This window comes from Aristolochia californica, unplaced genomic scaffold (assembly GCF_029961685.1).
Source record: "Aristolochia californica isolate CCGP_79_NKW_82.1479 unplaced genomic scaffold, dmAriCali1.0.hap1 SCAF_14, whole genome shotgun sequence".
Lineage (NCBI taxonomy): Eukaryota > Viridiplantae > Streptophyta > Magnoliopsida > Piperales > Aristolochiaceae > Aristolochia > Aristolochia californica.
Window position 1 is genome coordinate 4,353,033 of NW_027181815.1, and position 24,161 is coordinate 4,377,193.

At 37.2% G+C, this 24,161-nt stretch overlaps 2 protein-coding genes across 2 annotated transcripts; both read right to left on the reverse strand.

Moving 5' to 3' along the window:
* On the reverse strand, positions 1-20,326 carry LOC137950220 (CHD3-type chromatin-remodeling factor PICKLE-like). The gene is made up of 16 exons (XM_068796606.1): positions 20,307-20,326; positions 19,365-19,526; positions 18,511-18,752; positions 11,293-11,402; positions 10,927-11,008; positions 10,065-10,283; positions 8,888-9,032; positions 8,707-8,812; positions 6,450-6,524; positions 5,668-5,729; positions 5,497-5,573; positions 3,929-4,059; positions 3,107-3,398; positions 2,288-2,420; positions 669-733; positions 1-584 (listed from the first exon to the last, which is right to left on the reverse strand). Exons 3-16 carry the CDS (start codon positions 18,742-18,744, stop codon positions 237-239), a joined length of 2,079 nt encoding a protein of 692 aa, XP_068652707.1. The 5' UTR covers positions 18,745-18,752; positions 19,365-19,526; positions 20,307-20,326; the 3' UTR covers positions 1-236.
* On the reverse strand, positions 19,325-24,004 carry LOC137950263 (CHD3-type chromatin-remodeling factor PICKLE-like). The gene is made up of 4 exons (XM_068796650.1): positions 23,858-24,004; positions 20,307-20,444; positions 19,914-20,068; positions 19,325-19,526 (listed from the first exon to the last, which is right to left on the reverse strand). The coding sequence occupies exons 1-4, from the start codon at positions 24,002-24,004 to the stop codon at positions 19,325-19,327; spliced, it is 642 nt and encodes a 213-aa protein (XP_068652751.1).
* Between the last annotated feature and the right edge of the window lie 157 nt (positions 24,005-24,161).

The window sequence follows — 24,161 nt, forward strand, 5'->3', positions numbered from 1 at the left end:
TAATAATAACAAAACCAAAGCGACTTTTTTTTCTTTCATTGTTCCCGAATGGAATCGAAAAGAAATATTTTTTATCCATCCAGACCAGCTTTACGAGAAAGAATCCGTAGGAAAGGATATGAATTGCAAACGGTTTAAAGGGGACTGAATCCATACGGCAATGCATGCAACGGAAAACAACATGACTTTTGGGGCTTTCCATTGTTTCAACGGTCCTAGTAATTGAGCATACTCAGTCATCCAAAACAATGGCATTTGCCTCCATTTGCTCCTTTGCGTCCACTATTGGAGAATAGTGAATTTGTGGGGGAACGTGTGACTGGCTCAGTTTTAGGTCCACTATCACTATTCAACAAAGTAGGAACTTCTGCAAACACTAAGCCTCCAGCGCACTGTGCAGGCTGATTTAGATTGAGCTCTTCAACGCTTACGGAAGTCTCCTGCTGTACACTGAGAATCCGTTTAACATCTTCATTAATTCCGTCAAGTGCAAATATGTTCTTTCCCAACCGACAAGCTGCTAGCTCATTGCCAGCATGTGCCCGAACAGAGTCTTTGATGTTATCAGCTATCAAGTTGCTCATCTGCAAGTAGCAAAGAGCCAGTTTAGTTGGCTGCATGTAGGTGCTCTAAGATAGTCAAAAGTGACTTTGAGACTTGGAAGCTACCTTATTATAAAGTTTGGCTATCTCTCCACAGATAGAGTTGGTAACAGAAGAATCTTCATCTACAGCTGCACACAACACCCTATCAGCTCAAGAGGATTTTGGTTCTTAGTGAACGAGAATCATGCAATCTCTGGTATAACCACCACCTGCAGTTAAATCAAATTGTGTTTCTCAAGCAATTCTTTCCTTTTCTTGTCTGTTTTTATCCCTTTAGGTAGGGGTTCTCAACAGCTTGATATATAAACATTACCAAGAAATACTCATCAACTCAGAACCACCTAATTTAACAGATTGCCAAAACAAAATTCAGATGCTTCAACAAGAATTAAGGTAACCTTTGGAGTCGAGCAAAAAAATAAAAGTTGTTCCAATTAGATACAACGTAAAAAAACTGACATGTTGCAGGGTTTTCTGACTTGGACTCGGGACCCCACTCGGACACATGAAAATGCAAGTCGGATTTGGACTCGCCAATCCAGTGACCGAACTCAGGGTGAGTCAGAAGGGATTCGGCACGAACAGAAGAGTCGAGTCCCTCCCAACGACTCAACTCGCCCAATTCAAAATCTGATCTGACTTGCCTGAGTCGCGAGTCGACTCAGCAAGTAGGAAAACCATGTTACTTTGTTGTGTGAAAACCTTTTTTTTTTTTTTAATGATAGCTTAATGATTGCTAGTCCACTCATACTAACATGCAAGAAGTTTCACTTGAATGGTGTCTCAGCATCTGACTTGGTGGCTATCACATAAAAAAAGGGAGAAAGAGAAACTGAAAACAGAAGAACAGAAAGTAGAAAGAAACAGGCTTAGAATTTCTAAATTTTTTGTAAAGAATGTTAACTATTTAGAACACTTTCATATAGACCCAAGTTTAGAAAGATCATATGCTTAATTCTAGGAAATGGGCCACCAAATTCGGGCTAATCAGTTTAAGATTGACTCCAAAACACAGTATCAAAGCAACACTTGCACATGGCCCTCCACCCAAAATTATATAACAGTAGAAATCATAAAGATGATCCGCTTGTGAAGGAGATATTAAGAATAGTTGCACATGGATCCAAGATTAGAAAGATTACATGTTCATTACTTAAGGAAGAAACCACCTAACTTGAGCTAGCCATTTTGGGATTCACCTCTAGCCCACTTGAACATGGTATTAGAGCAAGCAATTGCACATGAGTCTCTATCCAAATTTATCCACCTGTAGGAGCCATAAAGAGTGTTCACATGGGAGGGACTGATCAAGACTAGTCCCGCATGAATCCTGGATTAGAAAGATCCCATGCTCATTACTAGGGAAGAGGTCACTAGCTTGAGCTAGACCAACTTTGACATGGTATCAAAATAAGCACTTCTATGTGGGCCTCCACCAAAACTGTCCACCTCTAGGACCAATAAAGAGTGCCCACGTATGAGGAAGAATATTAGGAAGAGTCTCACATTGATTTAAGAATAGAAATATCTCATGCTTATTGCTTAGGAAGAGGCTTCCTACTTAGTTTAGTGATTTTGAGATTGACCTAAAGCCAACTTTCCATGAACTGATAGACAATAAAAGAATGAGAAGTCTTGACAATCTAATAATTCTGAAAGTTAAGAGAAAAAGACAAACATACCAATATCATCCAAAGGAGATGATGGCTCATTTATTTCTAGTTCAATCTCGGAGGAGGCAGGACTAGCTATATCAGGAACCTTTGGCTCAACATCTGGTTCTTCATGCACGCGATCATTTGCTTCAAGTTCAGCCTGCATTTATCCATGAGTTCAAAACAGTTGAGAATGCAGATGCAGTTCTAGTTCTGAAGCCTCATGGGCTTAAGGTGCAGCACAGAAATTGTTTGATTCTCTTGTCCATGTCAATATTTTTGCACCACATTTTAATTAAAGATCACCATTATTCAAAAAGAAAACTAACGGAACCAAGATGAATCAAACATTGCAAAATTCTGAAGCTTCTGAAAAAATTTGATTGACTCCAAATTTTTTTTGAAGAGTTGAAATGAGAGATTTTATTGAAGACTAAGGGGAGTACAAGCTAGCTCCCCAACAAGCCTGGGAGACTAGAGATTAAAAAAGAATGATAATCAAAAGCTAAAACACAATATACATTAACTGGTGGTAACAATGCTGTTCGAAACAAGGGACCATGAAAATGGATCAGCTTCTAATGACGAGATCAGTTAGCAAGGTCCCTTCCCTCGCTAGTGAGTCGGCTTCCCATTAGCAGATCTTGGAGTGAGGTTCCAAGTGACAGAGAGGTGCAGGGCAATGTTAACGATCTCTTGAAATTAGGCCAAAATAGATATACAAAAATGATAGACACAAAATATGTGCATACATGTGAAAAAAAGTATCATTTGAATGTTGGCAATAACCAGCAATTGTTACTATGTTAGACATACAAATCAGAAAGTAGATTTCAGATCACTCACAAAGTATATTTTTGCATATTCTGCATTCAGTCCCTTCTCCAAAAGATATACTCTCTTCTTAATATACTCCACCAACTTTCTCTGTGCATCTCTACTAAAACTATACATAACAGATGACTCCTGATACATGGAACCCTGTGCAACACCATTCTGACCATATCCATAATTCGTACCATCATGAATTTGAGCACCAACATCATTCGTGGAATAGAGTTTTTGTTCAACCCGAATAATATCTAGGAATCCAAATTCCTTGTCTTCAAGAATGGACTGCCATTTTCCATATCCATGTCTAGATTCAAGCCAATCAAAATTAGCATCATATAGGAAATATTGAGAACTAGAATAATGAAGGCTTAACAAAGGAAATACACTTCTTAACTACATGCAGTATTTATTCAATGTGCCTCTTATCTTCAGTGGTATTCCACAGGCTAATACCTAGAAAAGAAAACAATAATAACTGGAAGTTGATAAAATAGTATGAAAAGGCACCAAAATTTTTAGAGCAGGAACATTTACAAGCCATCTATGCCACAGCACATCCAGAATGTTCTTCTGTTATCGCACTATCAAGGACATGACATTTGAAGAGTTCCTTCATGACCATTCTAATTACTGTACTGGTTGGACAGCATAGACATCCAACCAAAAAATTACCAAGCAATAGTTTATCTAGAAAGGCACCATTCATTCATCGAGACATTATATAAATGACCAGTCAAGAGTTTCTAAATACAGGCACACCTGATAACTGTATCCTTGATATGTGTTGTAAAGAAAATGAATATTCATTTATGTAGCTTTCAGGCCTACACATACCTTAACAGTGCACATAGTAATGCTTTGTCATGCTCTTCCTTCCAAACTCTCCCACCTCTCAAAGCCGGATACCGACAAACAATATCATCTTCAAACAGATGCATTCCAGGTTTTTCTGCAAGAAGTGCCACCTATGACAAATAGACAGTTGTCATCAGTTCTAGATGTTGCAGACATCCAAAAGCAGACAACTCCAAATGTCCTCTCCTCTTGTGTGTCAGTTTTTTAACCCTCCCTATATTAGTTAAAGAAATGCCTTGGAAAATAAACTTCCACACTAGAGCCTTTTTAATTTTTGATTACTACTCTTTGTTACTCAACTACTTTTTCAGGTGCAAATTGATTATAGGAACAATTTTTAGTTTACTATAATGTTGAATGTAATGAGACGTAAGGGCATGATATTTTGACCGACCCATGTGGCACTAGGATTGTTTTTATTTACTGTAGAACTTTAGTTTCCTGTTTTAATGGTTTTGAGTTAGTCACATCCAAATTAGTGTTGCACTTGGACTCTTATTCTACACAGGTCTACCAGGTTACGTGGATTGTTTTTATTTACTTTTTCCAAAACACCAAGTTGTTAAATTTACTTTTTCCAACACACCAAGTTGACCCACAACTCGACCAGGTCATGCAGATCTGGAGGGGCAGATTGGTTGTGGGGTTAGACTCGACCCTTCGATTCTGAATGAAGCACCTCCAACTCACCCTAAATCTGGCCACCAGACACGAAGTCTCAATCCCACTAGGAAATTCGTACCCCGAGTCAGTTTTGGACTCTTGAGTCAGAAAACTCTGATATAAGCCACTCTAGACATGGGGAAGATGATTTTTTATTTATTTTGACATCAGAAAGCAAGTTTCATAGAGTTTACCCAATCCTTGAAGAAACTTTCTAATGTTTCAGTCATTCAACTTTTTTGGATTTCAACCCCTTTCCAAACTTGGTATCCAACAAAAATCAAATTGTTGCAGTTGGCTTTTCTTTTTTTTCTTTTAACTGAGGATCTCTAAAGGTTGGTTCATCCCCTTGACCCATCCATTTTTCTCTCCTTTCTTAAACCCAAAGCAGTCGTTGCCAAGGGTTCTGTCATCTTTTATAACCTTTGGACAGCAATCTATAGTCAGCTTGATTTTTTTTTCTTTTTTTCTTTTCCCTTGTCTTCCCTTGAAAACTCTGCTTTGCATCCCTACGCCATTGAGAAAGAAAGAGAAACAAAGAGAGGACTAAGGTTTAGGTTTAGTTATTACCTAATTTCTACACAGCCTATGCTTGACTAGGTGTATAATAAGAGTGTTAACTCACTATTTTAAAAAAATAGTACGTTAAAATAATTACAACTAAAACAGCAACATACCAAAGAAGGATGTGAAACTTTGACCAGTTAATGAGAGATTACTTAAAAGTAAAAACTTTAGTGGAAACAGACATGAGATTTTTAGAACTTTAGATAATCAAATGTATATAAGAGAACCTGACATTTCAAGGCATACACTTACCATAATTCAGAGAAAGCAAACGTGAGGAAAAATCTGAAAAACTTAGAATATAACAAATATCATACCTTTTCCCTTATCAATGGCAAGGTAGCATTTCTAATATGAACATCCACAACTCTTAGACCTTCTTTTGGCACACCAGCTATTGAAATTATAACAAAATAAAATAATTTTAGTTGGAAATTTAACAAAAGGAAAACAATGACAAGGAATTCTATTATATATAGAGAAATCACCTGAAAAGCATGGATCATCATTTACTTCTTCCATAACATGATTCATCATAAGGAAGCCATACCTACAAGAAGAAATAGAGAACATGATTTACTAATGGTTTAAATTTTTCACAGAAGAAAGCAATATAAAACAAGTCAAATCAGTAAATACTAAATAATTAATCATAAGTCAAGCATTATATTATATATACACCATTCGAAAAGAAAGAGAGAAAATGAAAACAAAAATAAATCCAACTGTGGACAATTTTTTGCAGTATAACAACAGTACAGCAGTTCAGAATGAACACTAAAGTGTGTAAACACTGTTGCAGAATAAATATTTAGTATAGATAAGAGCAGAAATGGCTAAGATTTCTAACAAACAATCAAAAACAAACTAAAAATACTAATTGTCATGGAAACCAATAGGTCAACCTTGATAAATCATTAATAATGGGTCTAAGCCCACCAGGAAGAAGGAGACTACATCCATCAAACTCTACAATAAAAATTCAGGACCCGAAACTGATTCTGTGCAGAAATCTGCATGTCACATTTCATCTCAATACAAAGGGTTATTTCCTCCATATACAGTTCTATTTTTACTAAGAAACTTAATGAAGGTTAGTATCAAGTTCATCAACATTGAGTTTATAATCATAAAGAAACACTCACGAAACCCATACCATACAATCATATTAATCTCTAAAACCATAACAAGCAAAAGAATGAATTTAGTGTAAAGAGATTAAGAATAAACTATATTTCAGATTCAAATTTAATAGATATTTAAAGCTTACGCATTAATCTCTTCTGGTGTTTTTTGCTTCATCTGAGAAACGAAGTCACACCAATCATAATTTCCAAAACCAAATCTGCAAAACAACATCAATAGTGAGATATACTAACACCATGAAGGATGAGAAGTGGGAGTTCTGAACCAAATACTTAAACTCCTGGATAAAAACAAATCATCATGGTAAATTTAATCCCTAGAGTTCACATGTAAATCTACTTCTAGGGGAAAGCTTTCTTTCTTTTTTTATCATACCACTGGGAAAACATACAAATCCTTGCAATTTGTCAAACAAACTCAATTGCAAAACCATGCAAGAATATGTCTTTAGCACTTTTTCATTACATATGTCAAGTTAAATATTATTGATGTTGAGAGTAAATAAGGGCAAACTTGTAGTTAGAATTCTGTATTAGAGCTCCCTACTTGAAGAGTAACTTAGTCACTTTACCTTGTATAATCAGTGGTCTTAGTTAAAGGGTAAGAAGGTCATTATCTTGTAAGTTGATCCATCAGAGACGGGTCGATTTTTAGACCCTAATCTGGGTAGTTAATAAAAAGAGGTGATGGTCTATTCTCCTTTTGCTGCTCTATGATAACTTTTTGGCTTCAGATCTTCAACTCTTCAATGAATCAAAACAGGTGTCATTTAAATTTTTCTTCCCTCTTATTCTCTTATCTTTTTTTTATTCTTAAGTCATCTGTGGTAGAAATATAGTTAGTTCCAGATCTCTGCCACACTTCTCAAACATATCTTTTGTAGTTGGAGTTGATGGCCAGTTCATAGAAGAACCTAGATGAGTTTATTATGATGCAGAAGTGCATATTTTGAAGTGTCTCAAGGGTTCTCCAGGTAGAGGATTGCACTATGTAGCTCATGAGCATATTGACATACTTGGGTACTCAGATATGGATCATGCGAGACCTAAACTTGATAGAAGGTCAACTAGTGGATATTAAACCTTTTTGGCTGGCAATCTAGTTCTTTGGGAAAACAAAGATATAAAATGTTGTAGCTAGGTCAAGTGCAAAAGTCGAATACTGCATTATGGGATACATTGCATGTGAGCTGTTGTGGGTGAAAACTCTTATTGCTGAGTTTGGTTTTCAGACTGAAAAGCTTATAAAGATATTTTATGATAATTAGGTTGCTATATATATATATATATATATATATATATATATATAACTACTAATATTTTATAGAGGTGGATTGTATCAATCAAAATTGAAACTCCCTATTTGCAGTCATCTCAGCAACTTTGAAATCTATTTACCAAGGCTCTTCCAAAGGAGAAGTTTACAATTACGTGAAACAGGCTAAGAATGGATGATATCTATCTATACTTCAGCTTGAAGGAGGTGTTGAGAGTACAGAATAAGGGCAAACTTGTAATTAGGATTCTATGTTAGAGCTCCCTAATTGAAGAGAAACTTAGTCATTTTACTTTGTGTAATTAGTGGGCTTAGTTAAGAGGGTAATAAGGTCGTTATCTTGTAAGTTGATCTATTAGAGACAGGTAAATTTTCATACCCTAATCTAGGTAGTTAATGAAAAGATGCGATGGTCTATTGTCCTTTTGCTGCTCTACAATAACTTTGTAACTTCAGATCTTCAATAGATAATATTAAAAAATTTATACCAGTTCTGAAATCTTAGGGTTTCACCTCTAAACGACTAGCACAAAGAAGAGAAATTGCTCGTTAGGATTTGGTAATGTGAAGTGATGCAGAAGAGATAGAAAGAGAAGAGAAGGAGAATTTTTTTAGTAGAGACACATTAATAGAAAGGAGAAAGAATGAGTGGGACCATCAAGTAGATTTTACACCAGATCCACCCTTTAGGCTTTTATTAATATAAGTTCCAAACTTATACCTAATAAAATGGGGTTAAAAGGGTCAAACACTCTAGATATTAACTAACTCTGGCGTAAAAGTACTCTCATGCCGTATCTAGTACATAGTTTAACAGAATACTTAAAAAAAAAAAAAAATTGTAATCATTTTCTTTCTCTTCCAGAATAAGCAGCAGAATGACATCCTCCCGAGTACAATTTTCATGAGGATTTAATTTTTTTCAAGAATTGGCATGGTTACACAGGAAACAAGACATAATTACTAAGTTCAAGGACAACACAACGATTAATCATCCTGAAATTCAGAGGCCAATCCAGAATACTACAACAAAGGGGAGAGAGAGAGAGAGAGAGAGAGAGAGAGAGAGGTGAGATGCAATGAAAGATAAAGACCAAGTGAAAAACCTCATCAAGAGTATGACAAATTGAGCTCTTTGCTGATTATTGAATCTGAGAACTTTAAATGACTTCCCTTCTCCTTCCATCAAAGGAACTGATTCACCATTATCAGCTGCAAAATTTGATATGGCATAAGGATATCCCGTCTTTCTCAAGTTTAGGCCAACGAAGATGGGGAAAATGATACCTCTGCCTCTCTTTCTGGAAACTTGGGTTTTCCTCCCTGAAGCATTGCCTGATGACAGTATGTCAGCATCAATCCAGTCAGCTTTGCCATCTTCTGAGCTGACATCTTTCAAACCAACAAGATCGTCTTCCTCAGCAGACACAACCTGAGAAAGTCATAAAACATAATATGCATCTTCTGAAATCATTGTCAAGGAAATATAAAAGACCAATTTTCTACATTAAAACAAGGGGTTTCAGCAAGAGCATAAAATCCTTTTCTGAACACAGGGAATGGAAAAATATATATGGAAAACTGACCATCACCTACCATTGAAGAATGAAGACACCTTATATAAATAAGCAAGTAGGCTGGAAGAAACCGAAAAATAATCACTATCCTGTTTCATTCTCCTTGCATGATTGAACTAAATCACCACTCCTCTCATCATCAAAGTGTATTGTTGGGTTTTAGGTTGAGCCCAGTTTCATCCCAAAATGACTAGCCACTCGGGAGGCCCATTACTCAACCTTATAACCCATTACTTCTCATTTTTCAATGTAGGATCTTTCATCACTCGACACCCCCTCACATCCAGGTTTACACATAATGGGCCTAAGACATAGGCACAAACACTCCAACGGGGCACACAGATTCCTAATTATGAAGCCTACAACACATAGAATCCTATTTCATGGAGCCCACTACATGCAGAATCCTACCTCATGATGACCACAATACACAAATAACTTGGGGAGCACAAACTGGGCCTTGGATCACACATACAACCTGCTTTGATACCACCGTTAAGCTCAGGGTTGAGTCCGGTTCCATACCAAAATGACTAGCCACTTAGGAGACCTATTACTCAACTTTATAATCCATTTTCTTTTCTTCTCATTTTTTAATGTGGAACTTTTTCCCTTTCAACAATCATTTTCCTTTACAAGCTCTAAGTCTAAGTTTTTGTTTACAGCTCAGACAATTAGACCAAGAGAATAAATATATTTTGAATGGTTGTTCAAACTGAACTCCTCAGTGAATTGGTAAGAACAGACTGCAATTTCCAAATGAACCAGACCAGAATACCTTATCTAAAAATCAGAATAGAATGAAAATCTGGTTTAATGTGGAAGACTCCAGTAAAACCCACATGGATCGAAGACTTTAACCAAAAGAAGAGTAAAATGAAATACACCTGCTTTTGATTCCGTCTCCGCTTGCCAAGAGAAGATGCTTCTTCAATGTGATGCAAATCGTATCCATGCCTCAACAACTCCTCCCAGTAAGCTGCTCTTTCTGCATTAGGTCTAGTAGCAACGGACTGTTTCTTTGCCTCCTCTTCTTCAGCAGCAGCAGCAGCAGCCGCCGCCACCGCCTCAGCCTCTACTTCATCTATATATTCAAAATTTGCCACCTGCAAATGTACAAGTTCCTAATTTTTAAGCAAGGCAGAAGTGAAACTAAGCATAAACAAGGGCACAAAATGATATCTTTGGAATTTTCCTTTTTAAGCCCCCACATGCCTTTTCATGTTGAAACTATACAAAGAAGAATACCATTATCAGTTATCTTCATGGCTCATTTGTTTGTGAAAGAGGGAGCTGACTGAAAACACCTTGTTGCAGCTACTCCTATGTTCTTTTTTTTTAAAGATAAGAAGTTTTAATATCGAATAAAAGTTAATTACTATTCAACACTTCATAGATGGCATACATTTCAGATCTTGCTGAAGGAGCAATTCCTCCTTCAAACATTTTGAAAAACATACATCTGTGCCAGTACTAGACAGAACAACTTTGGAGAGAGCATATAAAAAAGGCAAACTACAAACATAAGAGACTCAACATATTTAACTGATTACAATTGAGTTCACCAACATGTTCTGATTTGTTAGGCTATCACAAGATTCCCAATCAGTAGGTTGTTTCCTGAATGGCAACTGATCATTTCATTGAGAAACCTACAGGGTCATTTTCCTCTTAATAGAGTAATGCATCAATCTACTATATTACATGCTAAGAAATAACGACACTTAAAGTGATGAAAGAGACCATCACCTTAAAAGCCTTTAGAAAACCATCCTCCGCTTCATCATCATTTGAAGCTTCTTCATTGCCTACTTGACCCCGATCAAGCAATCTATTAGGAAGTAAAAAATTCAAAATTAAAACAAAAATAATACCAGATTTGTGGATACTTTCAACAAATTCTAGCAATTCATAATGTAAGACCCTTTTGTTTTGAAACTATCATTAAGATCATTAAGACCCTCTTTGATTGAAAAAAAAATTAAAAAAAGAAAAGAAAATTACAAATCTTGAAAGAAATGAGATTTTACAAAGCCAGAGACTTTTTTTTTTTTTCTCTTTTTTCACTACCTCAACCAAAAAGATCAAATGAGACACAAATAGCACGCATCTTACCTATCAATTGCAGTATCATCATAGTGGATTTGGCGAGCCTTTCCAGCCTCATCACTCTCATCAACAAACAGTTCCTTTGAACCATACCTTATAATATCATCCAACTCTTCCTACAGATCAAGTTCAAACTGTGAATTATGGCCTCTCATAGGAATTGGTAACTTATCAATATATCTGTAAGGTTTTAAACAATATTGTTGAATTTTTGGGTTAAGTCTGGTTCTATCCTAGAATGACTAACCACTTAGGGGACCTATTGCTCAACCTTATAACTCATTAATTTTTCTTCTCATTTTTCAATATGGGACATTTTCCCACTCAACACTCCCCCCACATCTAGACTAACACATAACAGGCCTGAAAGGTAGGCACAAACCTTCTAATAGGGCACATAGACTCCTTCATGGAGCCCACAACACAGACTCCTGCCTTATGGAGCCCACAACACTGATAACTCGAGGAACACAAACTGGGCCTTAGCCCAAACATAAAACTTGCTCTAACACCATGTTAGATTTTTGGATTGAGCCCAATTTTATCCCAAAATGACTAACCACTTAGGAGACCTATTGCTCAACCTTATAACCAATTAAATTTCTCCTTATTTTTCAATGTGAAACTTTTTCCCACTCAACAAGTATCTTACCTAGTTTTTCTCTCACGACTATTGCCTTATACAACCTAATATAAGTTGTCAATGTAGGAAAGCATATGGGCTTGTTGATTTCAGGTCAAATTTCTAATTGTCATAACTGGAGTCACCTTTATGGTGACCCTTTAGCAGCCAAGATTGGTCACTATCTAGCACATGAAGCCTAGACTAGCTAAGCCTACATCTCAAACATCTTTCTCAAGTTCAAGCCTGTAGAAATATCTGTCCTTTAATTTCATAGACATAGAGGACATTGTGTTAAACGCCTAGCCTATACAACCCAAAAGACCGGTCTGTTAAGTGCGGAAAACCAAGTACCTAACCCATCAGTGATGGACGAAACCACCTAGGTGGACGGAACCACCTAGCTCTGACACCCACCGTTCCCGTTCCCTACCGCTTCCGCGGGGATTCGAATGCGGAACGTGGTGCCCAGCTCTGATACCATGTCAAACGCCTAGCCAATACAACCCAAAAGACCGGTCTGTTAAGTGCGGAAAGCCAAGTACCTAACCCATCAGTGGTGGATGGAACCACCTAGCTCTGACATCCACCGTTCCCGTTCCCTACCGCTTCACCCGAGATTCGAACGCGGAACATGGTGCCCAGCTCTTATACCATGTCAAACGCCTAACCAATACAACCCAAAAGACCGGTCTGTTAAATGCGAAAAGCCAAGTACCTAACCCATTAGTGGTGGACAGAACCACCTAGCTCTGACAATGTCAAACGCATAGCCAATACAACCCAAAAGACTGATCTGTTAAGTGCGGAAAGCCAAGTACCTAACCCATCAGTGGTGGACGGAACCACCTAGCTCTGACATCCACCATTCCCATTCCCTACCACTTCACCCGGGATTCGAACGCGGAACATGGTGCCCAACTCTTATACCATGTCAAACCCTTAGCCAATACAACCCAAAAAACCGGTCTATTAAATGCGGAAAGCCAAGTACCTAACCCATCAGTGGTAGACGGAACCACCTAACCCTGACACCCACCATTCCCGTTCCCGTTCCCGTTCCCTACCGCTTCACCTGGAATTCTAACGCGGAACGTCATGCCCAGCTCTAATACCAAGTCAAACGCCTAGCCAATACAACCCAAAAGACCGGTCTGTTAAGTGTGGAAAGCCAAGTACCTAACCCATCAGTGGTGGACGGAACCACCTAACTCTGACACACTGTATCTCTTCAAGATAAAGAAGGGATATAAGTATTGAGAGTTGTAGACTACATTTTGTGATTGGTATATTGTTTCTATGTCATTAGGAATTCCTTCTTTCCATAGAACAAATGAGGAAGAGATTCCATACATCACACGGGTAGAATTCAAAGTTTCCAAAGAGAAGAGTCAATTGCCATGATTAGGAAGACAAAAGAAAACAAAAAAAGGCCTAGTTAATTGGTAAAGTGATGACCACAAAAAGGTGCCTACAGGAGGCACCAATCGTAGCTAGGGAATCAGAAATAGAGTTCGCACTTCTAGGCGCATGCCTCCATATGATAGTCAAGAGAGCAACGATGATTAGTGTTGGAACATTAAGCTGAACAAACAGAGGTAAGGTTGTGTTATTTGTTTAGTCTCTGTATTTCTTTATCAGAGTACTATTTTGCCCCTACTGTTAACTTAGTTAGTGATAGGTAATTTTGTCCATTGTAACTGCGTCTTATTTGATTACTATTCTGCTCTCCGTCTCCCCCCCCCCTCTCTCAAATTCTTTGACTTCTCTCTTTCTCTCAGCATCCTGGGTTTTTTCTTCGTACTCATCAAAATGAGACCCTCAATCTGTAACAAGTAGTGTAACTCCTTCCTATCATGGTGCACTCATTTGATCATATAGAGACACTACTCCATAACTCCATGTGGCCGAGTATTCAAGTCCAAGACAATCAAGAGAACACAATCAGAGGAGATGCTGCATATTCTAGAGGGGCTTCCCTAACAGATCATAAAGAAGATGGTGCATGATCTAGAGGGATTTCCTACTTCTAACAATCATTTGTTAGGGAATCAAAATCAGATAGCTTTCAGTTTCATTTTTTCTTTGAGCCTTTATGTTTTCAATTTACTCTCTGTTTCTGAATATTTTAGCATTTCCTTTTGCTACTGAGACTTCTATTGAAGGTGTCTATTTAAAGAAGTTTAGAGATCAACAACAGACAAGTTTGGACACTTACCATTCCTCTTCTTGTTTTTTTTTTTTTTTAATGTAGAATTGAGATTTTATACCTTGAAGAGAACAAGTTGAGACAGTGAAGCAGGAAATGAACCTGCGTCAGTTTCTTTAGTCGCTGGACTACGATATTAATTGACCCTCATCCATCTTAAGTACACAGTTATCATAGAAGTCATAAATAGCCTTCTACACAAAGTGAATAAGACCACTTAATGTCATCTACCTAAACTAACCTTGATTTAACACAAAACAAAATACAGAATTAACTAAATCAGAATTTACAGAACTGCCTTTTCTTAACCTCTCATTGCTCAACACTCCCCCTCGAGCTAGAGCATATATGTCTAATAAGCTCATCTTGGTACATGACAGAAGGAACTCATTTCTAGGTGAAGGCTAGTTGAAGACATCTTCCCATTGTTCGGAAGACCTTACGTAAGGGGTAGAAATCTTTCTAGACAACTATACTTGTCTTTTAAAATGGCAATCAACCTCTATGTCTTTGATTTTCCCATTGAAGATTGGGTTACTTACAATGAAGATTGTTGCTTTATTGTCATAAAACATTTGGGCTTCATAAGTCCTTTAAGCCACATCAATTCACAAACAATAGGCCATTGCTCTATACTTTGCTTCAACACTAGATCGGGCCACCATTGTCTATTTCTTGCTCTTCCAAGTCACCAAGTTGCCACCTTCAAACATACAAGCTCCTGTTGTGGATCTTCTGTCCACTCTAAAACCAACATAGTCAACATCAGAATAGCCAGTTATGGACAAAAACTTGAACCTTTCCTTGAAGCTCCTATAAGATATTTTAAGATTCCAACAATTACTTCATGATGAACTTTCCTTGGTTCCTCCATAAACTAACTAATAACTCCAATGGCATAGGCTATATCAAGACGAGCCTGCAATACTCCACTTATTCTTTTAACTTTGGGCTCCCTTCATCACATAAATCAATGCTCATATCTATCTTAGTTTTGCTCCAGGCAATCCTGTTTGCATAAAAAAATCGGTAATATACTTTTTAGAGAATACAATACTCTCTTTGTTGTGAGCCACTTCAATCCTCAAAAAATATTTCAGTCCACCCAAATTTTTGGTCTGAAAGCATTGTTACTTTGGTTTTGCCAATTACAGTTGTGTCACTGCCTAAGATGACAATGCCATCCACATAAATAATCAATATTACAACACTTGACAGCCTATTGCGCACAAAGACTGGATGGTCTAATTGACTTCATTTAAAACCAAAGCTCAATTACAACCTCACTGAATTTTTGAAACCAAGCTCGTGGACTCTACTTCTGATCATAAATAGCCTCAACCTATAGATTCCCCTTCCCCACCCCCCCCCCCCCCCCCCCCCCCCCTTGAGTAACAAAACCACTTCTTGAAAGTCGCCGTAAAGAAATAAACTTTTAATATCTAACTAATATAAAGTCCAGCCACAATTGACAGCAGCAAATATTAAAATGTGCATAACTCCTATCCATTGGTGAGACAATGTCAAAGTAGTCTACCACATATATCTAGGTATATCCTTCTGCCACTAAACTGGTCTTCTATTTGTGAATCATCCCATCAGCATTATACTTTATGGTAAATAACCATCTACATCCCACAGTAGTCACACCAGGTGGAGCCTCACACAAATTCCATGCAGCTCTAGACTAGAGAACCTGCATCTCCTCTTCTATTGCATACACCCACACCTTTAGCTTCCTCATATGTGTTAGAAACAACACAAGAGAATAAGGAAGACGCAAAATTATGAAATCTATAGGGCAAATTTTCAAAGGAAACAAATTTAGTGATAGGATGTCATGTTCAGAACTGAACACCCTTGGGATTTGTGATAGGAATATTTAAATGTAAATAACTGACCTAAGGAAGATCTAGAGAAGGATCGAACGATGATGGAGGGGCATTAAGTGTGGGAGCACAATCTATATCACCTTGCACAGGCTGACGTGCTGGTGGTAATGCTGGTTCTTGAGTGAAGTCTCATATTGAGAAATCCTAATCCGAATCACGACATAGTCACCCACTTTAAATTGTTTATGATGTTTATGCATATCGCCTGAAGTTTGTATTGGGAATTACTTGTTTGGAGTCGTTTAGCGATTTCAACATGCAAGTATACAATTCAAAGTGCAAATTATGTAGAGGAATCCGAAACCCTAGCATGAGGTGATACAGGTATGAGATCTAATGGTTTCATAAGCTGATAACCGTGGCCAACCTGGAATGGGCTCATGCTAATGGACCTGTTGACTGAGTGATTATAAGCAAATTGTGCTATTGAGAGAACCAGATCCCAAGTACGGTGGTAGTCTCCTACGAAGCACCAAAGGAGGTTTCCTAAGCTCCAATTAACAACTCCGGTTTGACCAATGGATTGGGGGTGGTAGGCAATGGGTTTGAGGTGGATGATTTTTCCATTAAACAAGGAGCAAATATTTGAACGCCCATAAATGGTAGCATCTCGGTCATACAACCAAGGTCAGCCCAAGATGATGTGACCCACATCCATAGTAATTACATCACACCAAATGTCTTTCTTGTATTTGAGGAATTGAATGGGGACCAGACCCCTACCCTCGACTGAAATGGAAGTGTCATCGACCCACGAAACTCGATAGAGCCTGGGATGTGGAACTGTCTTTAGGCCGAGGTCGGCAACGGTGCGAGATGAAATGGCATTGATGCAACTACCGCTATCAATGATGACCTTGCAGCCCTTATCTCTATACTTGATGTAAGTGGAAAGATAGCAGTCTGACGCCAATCGTAAAACTCCTTGGGCTGAGTTAACGCACATCCCAGGCACTAAAATTAATACTAAAGACTGATCACACAGATGCTACAATTACTTGAATGAGTTTTTTTTTTCACGGGTCTTGAGGTCAAATTCAACTCAAGTGGACCCTAATAATGAAAAAGCTAACTACCAGCACAAAATAAGACAAACGGTGAAATACCAAGGAGTAGGAATGACATCACCTTGTAGGTCGATTTGGAACTAGCTGAGTCATCAAATGTAAAATAGGCAGTGAGCTGGAGTTGAACAACAAGCAGTCAGTTTTTTTTAAACTCTTTTTTGTTGCACGTGCATCACTAAATTTCACTCACATGTGCGAAATTTGCACATGTGGGTGTTTCTCCTTCCCGAGCTTTTGTTTAATCAGAAGCTCAATAGCAAGGGGAGAAGGGATGTGCTGGAGAGGAGAGAAGTTTCCTGTGATGGCAATGGCAACGGCGGCGGCTTCTAGTGATAGTGGCAGCGAACTCGTCAGAGGCAGCCAAGAGGTTTTTTTTCTTTTGCACGACGACGACTGGAAGGTTCTGGGTATCATCAACGACGGAGAAAGGGGACATCGGCAACGGAAAGAAGAAAAGGGAAAGAAGAGGGAGATTTCCCATACATGGAGGTTCGGCGATCTATCCCGAAGAGTTCCCGGAGACGCAACAGGCTTCGGTGTTGGTTGCCGAGACAAGGAGCTGCGTGCCAAAGGATTCTTCGGCTCTGATACCAAATTTGATGCGGTATGAGCGTGGGATTGTTGCAACGAAAAGGTTTGGAGAAAATAAAGAAGAAGAAGAAGAAAGGAAGTAGAAAATCAGCGGGAGAGGAAGAAAAGTCTTAATTCAATCAATAATACTCAATTACACGCGTAATGGGTTTAAATAGCTACCTGAAACCCTAAAACATTTCAAAATGACCAAAATACCCCTGATAGTAAAATTGCCCCTAAAGACCAAAATACCTCTAACCAAATAAAATAATTACTTCTAAGGGTAATACAAAATAAAATAACAATTAATCTGTTCTAAACGCTTCACTCCCCAACCACAATATGGTGGGTCTTGTCATAGTCTGGTGTCTCCGAGTATAGACTTGTGTAATTTGTGGCACACGAGAGATGTCCCCATCAGAGGTTGATATCAAAAGCTGGAAGGTTAACTCTAATTCAATCTAGCCTAGTTGGAATTCCCGCCTATTATCTCTTACTTCTTCATTGTCCAGTAAGCACGACCATTTCCATTTAGGAACTTATGAGGAGCTTCTTATAGAAGGGTGCTTCTGACGGTTCAAGCATCATTTAGTAAGGTGAAAGCATATCTGTTGGCCAAAGGCCTGAGGAGGACTGATGATCCGGAAAATCACAGATACAAATGCCGCCTTGCTCACTAAATAGTTCTGAAGGTTAAACATCGACAACACACTTTTTGGGAACCCTTTGTTCAAAGGATTCTGGGAGAAAGAAATCAATCCTGGCACCTTGGAAGGGGTTCTCTAAACAGGCTAACAACCATTTGAAAATATCCACAAAACCTTCAACAAGTGAAAACAGTCATAAACAAAATACATATACCTCCAGATAGAAATTTTGGGCTGTGGTCATAGTGTTGAAATTCCTTGTGCTTTTGTTTTGACTCTTTCCCATCACGAATGAAGTTCTTCTGTCTGGAAGATTTCCGGGCTCTAGATTGAATTTCATTAAATCTATCAATCTGAGGTTGAAAAGCAGAAATATCTGACTTAACTTCCCAGTAACACTCATCATATGAGAGGTCTTTCCATTTGACAAGATACTCTCACTCATCATCGCCACTCCTGCAAAGATATCTTATACTTGTAATCACCAACATCTAAACTACTCTCCTTATGCAAAGACAAAGACATGACAGGTTTCATATGATTCTCTTGATATACAAATACAAGAGATCAAAAAGGCTCATAAGATAGAAGGTACATGGTCAGCAAACATTCAAATTAAAGACAAACTAAAATATTCAAATTTGTCAGATGGCTCAACAGTCACATGTGAAGTTTATTAATGTGGGGTCTTGGGTCAAATCTCAAATGGGTATGAAGTATCCTGTATGTAACTGATTTTAAAAAATTAAAAAATTTCACTAAGGTCATTCAAAAATAGCATGCATCAGTTCAAAGTTAACAAAGGTCTGGATAATAAATCCAAGCACCCCAAGCTTCAAGAGTGCTGAAAAGAAATAAAGGATGTCTCCGTCAAGTATGAACATTGAAAAACACTATGGCTGCCTTAAAAGAGAGCATTTTACTTTTTTATGCAAAAAAACAGAGGTTCCTTCAAGCAAAAATACCTCCCTTCTCTCCAAGGAACAAAAAGACTGCATTTCAACAACCTATAGGTCATCGAAGCTTAACTATAAGCAATAAACACAACTCTTAACATAATATCTTAACCTGGTGGCTATAATTCGATCCACTGTTGTCCATTCAGGCCTAATTGAGACCCAGTCATCTCCAGAGCTACTAGTTGAATCCATTTGCTTATGAAAATTGTTCACTTTAGACCTGAGACGTGGATTTGCCTTGAATGCCTTTAGAAACTTCTTCTCTGGCACCCTGAAAAATTAATAAACAGGTAAAACAATTATGTACCAAATGCCAAATCAAGGAGCAATAGGACTCTGCTAGGGATGCTCAAATATAAAGCTTGTAATGGAGAAGAACAATATACAGGGAACTTAATAAAGGAAATCAACTTTTATCAATCTTGTTTATTTCTTTACCTAGCAAACAATAGAAATATCAATCAAAGAAAGGTTATAAAGACTATGAAGCATCACTGAAGTTTAAAAAAAAAAAAAAAAACACTGAAGTTTTGAAGGTTAAACAGAAGTGTCTAAATGGTTTCTAGACACGCACCCACACAGGCACAAAACACACATACACAGAGAAAGAGAGAGGGAGAAGGAAAGAGAGAGGAGGGGGCACGGAAGTTGCAACTACCATGTGCAATGAAGATATGACAGCCCCTTCCATTTGACAAGATATTGTTTAACAAATTTTTGTTTAGAGCCAAGCTTTGAGGCTTCATTCTCATCAGCTCCAGTAGGCCTCATTTCACAATCCAAGATTTTATCAATTTCATTCAGGGGACTAACCTGTGACAAGAAAAGGTCTCCCAACCAGTGAGAGAAATACATTACATACAACAAAAAAAAAAAAAAAAAAGGCGATAAATGTAAATCAGACAAAATCATGAGCAACTCTTTTGAGTAAGCCTAGAGCAATTATATGTCACTTTTGAACATACTGAGTATACATTGAAGATAAACAAAAAGGGATGTAAAATAAACAAAGTTAAAAAAACTCAAACAGTAGCAGCATCAGGGGACCTACACATTCAGGGCAACTCCAACTACCAACAGGAGGAACTTTTAAGGGTGGCAATAAACACTTCATATGGTACGCATACGTGCATGTTTCACAACTGAGAAGACTCCCAGATTCTCCACATGCTTGACATAGGCCATCTTTCTGCATCAATGAAAAGTGTTATGTTAAAGTTTCAGAATGATGATGTAACAGCAGATGAATAAAGATTTTCAAACAGGACAAGAGATGGTAAACAAGGGGTGAACCAGAAGTAGTTATCACTGAAAATGTACTAATAAACAAGTGAAACGAATTTATTCTTAAAAAAAATCATTTTGTTGAATTTTTGGAAAAGAGAAATACTTCACTGACTTCATTAACTTATTATAATCAGAGTACATGAACCTCTATTTATAACAGAAGAAGGTAGTAGAGTCCAATTACAATAAAACTACCTTTGTCCCAATTACACCCAAACTCTAACACTTAAAGATAAACATAATTAAATAACTCAATATAGATAAAGACAAACATAACTCAAACTAGAACTCTTTTAGGACGTGACCATAAGATAAAGATATCTTTGTGAGTATTTCTTGATCTTCCAACTTATGTGATAAGGATGTCAGCTTGTGGTAATCATGGTAGGTCCTACTTCTTATGTGCTTGGGCCCATCTTGTGGGCCTTCCTTGGTCGTGTGGCCCATCTTATAATACTCTTAGATATGTGGGCCTTCCTTGGTCATGTGGCCTTGGGCCTATCTTCCAACACTCCCCCTTAAGTTGGGGAACAACATGAACTCCCAGCTTGCTGCAAATGATGTATGGAATCTTTTTGTATAAAATGGAACATCTTCCAATATATCTTCATCTTCCAACACTCCCCCTCACGCTGTTGCGTCCTTCCATGAGGCCCTGCTGGCATAATATAAGTGAAAGTAAAAATACTCCTAGCCGATAAGACATTGATCCATACTTCAGTCTTAATGCTGGATGTATGCCACACTCTTTCTTCTGTAGGTAGTGTGTCCATCGGCATTGCGCTGAAGTATCCACCACAGTGTCCCTCCACAGGACAACGACTCTCAAGTGGTAGGAGTAATAAAAGCCATTATAGGGGGGTACTAGGTTTATTTATAATGGTGTCCCAATCTGGACACCGACTCTCATGGTATCCCAATCGTGATATTTTTTAGAGTTAAATTTATCATGGTGTCCCAATCCGGGGCACTGACTCTCATGGTGTCTCAACCATGATATTTTTGAGAGTCAAATAAATTATGGTATGAGAAAAGGTACTGAGATCACTTTTTCTTTAATAATAATGTCTCATCTAAATAGACATAATAGCAACAGCTATAATGTAACACAACCATCTTCCAACACATATAACACGAACCAAAATAATAAACCTTGTAGAAAGACCCATGAAATAATCATAATCCGATATAAATATTTTTTCTTAGATATATCAGCTTCATCTTTTGTGCTCCCCCTTTCTTGAATATCTTGGTCACATAAAACTTATCCAATACATATGGAATAAAATACCTCTTCCTTGTACTTCTTCTACTTCTCCCCCTCAAGCTGAGAGGTAATGCCAGTTATCCCAGCTTGAACCAAATATTATAAATGTAGTCATAAGCCCAAATAACAGAGATGTATAGATAAGCCCTCAAACCAGGGAGAAGTAAGATATTTTCGTGATATATCAACTCAAAAAGTGAAGCAAAACAATGGGCTTAAATTCGGATTTTTCAATGCAACAGAATACCAGCATGATTTTTTATTCTTTCAATGCGAATATATCTTTAAATATAGATCAGATTGACATGAATTTTTTTTTCATCTGAAACTAGACTTAAATACCTTTCGTCCAAGTATAACTTCTCTTCATAAAATATAATTATCGGAAGATAAATAATATGATAGATTTCGGTCTCTGTGATCTGGCCGAACTAAGTATTGTCTCCTTTTTTTTCCAGAATGACCATTGACTCTTCCAAGATCAATATCTCCTTATATAAAAATCATACTGAGAATTGGTTGAATAGGTAAGAAAATAGACTTACATATCTTTATTTTGATATATAATTCTCCATATAAAGTCTCTTTCTTGATAGCATAAAATACCTCGAAAGTTGAAGCTTTCTGTTGCTGCTCGAACATCTTTTGCAATTTGACCTTTGCTTCTTCAAATATCAATTTCTCTTTGTAGATAACTCATATCAAAAATTGGTTTAATAGGTAAAAGAATATACTTACAAATCTTTCTTTGGATATATATTTCTCCATATAAAGTCTAGTTCTTGATAGCATAAAATACCTCAGAAGAGGAAGTTAGTTGTTGCTGCTCGAACCTTTTTGCAATCTGACTTTTGCTCATTCAAATATCGATATCTCTCTATAGATAACTCCGATTGGAAAAAATCGTTTTTCGTTGGAAAGTAGACTCAAAAATCTTTCCATCAATATATAATTTACAATATGAAAAGCTTAGAATAGAGGTGAAAAATGCAAAGCAAACTACAGGTGTAGGGACTGGAAAAAAAAAACTACAAACCTAGACTTAGGATTTAGGGTTTAGAGAAAAAGATCTCATTATCTTTGTGGGTTGGCCAAGTCAACTCACAGAACCTACTCCGAACCATGTTGAATTTATAGAAAAGAGAAATAATTCATTGACTTCATTAACTTATTATAATTAGAGTACATGAACCTCTATTTATAATAGAGGAAAGTAGTAGAGTCCAATTACAATAAAACTTCTTTTGTCCCAATTACACCCAAACTCTAACACTTAAAGATAAATCCTAACATAATTAAATAACTCAATATAGATAAAAGATAAACATAACTCAAACTAGAACTCTTCTAAGACGTGACCATAAGATAAAGATGCCTTTGTGAGTCCTTCTTGATCTTCCAATTTATGTGATAAGGATGTCAGCTTGTAGTAATTATGGTGGGTCCTACTTCTTATGTGCTTGGGCCCATCTTTTGGGCCTTCCTTGGTCATGTGGCCTTGGGTCTATCTTCCAACACATTTGACCAATGTTTCTTGTGGTACGAAAGTTCAATGAAACAAGGAAGCAACAACAACAATATTTAAGCAAAAGGTCTTGGAATACTAGACACATTATATATATATATAAGCTTCCAAGGACATAATGATAAAATTTTGAAATAAGAAGATTAAAATGAGAAATATGTAATACTATTCACTACATACAAATAAATGGAACCAAGAACTTCACGACGCAAAAAAGCATTATAGTAAAAAAATCATTATTTACCAAAAGAAGAAAATATAGCAAACAAATTTATTCTAGTTGTAAATTACTTACATAGTTTAAGCTAGTTGGTTTTATTTTTTTTTTTGGAATTTTTCATTACTTTTCTATAATTCTAATTTTTGGAGAAAAAAAAAAGCATTTCTATCTTGATCTAGCCACGTACTGTCCCTGTTCTCTTATAAAATTTCTTACAGTTATCAAAAAGAAATGAGAGAATTAACATCATTGAACAACAATTTAGAAAGCACATACACACAATTTAAAAAAAAAAAGTATTACCGCATCTGCCCTACTGATCTGCTCAGTTTTAGTCTGACCAGTTCCTCTTCCTCCATGTACAAGTTCTAAATCGTCATCAAATTCATCGTCGTTATATAAGGGTTTCCGCTCAGATCTTGTACGGAGTCTCTTGACCAGACTACTCATACCTACAAAAGAGAGAAAAGAAGAGTGTAAATTTCTTTCTTATTTTCATAAGGACACCTGGGAATGATAGGGCAAGCAAAAGGTTTTCATCAGCATTAGCAGTATAAAGATATAATAAAGAATTTTTTGAATCAAAATTATAAAAAAATATTGTGTA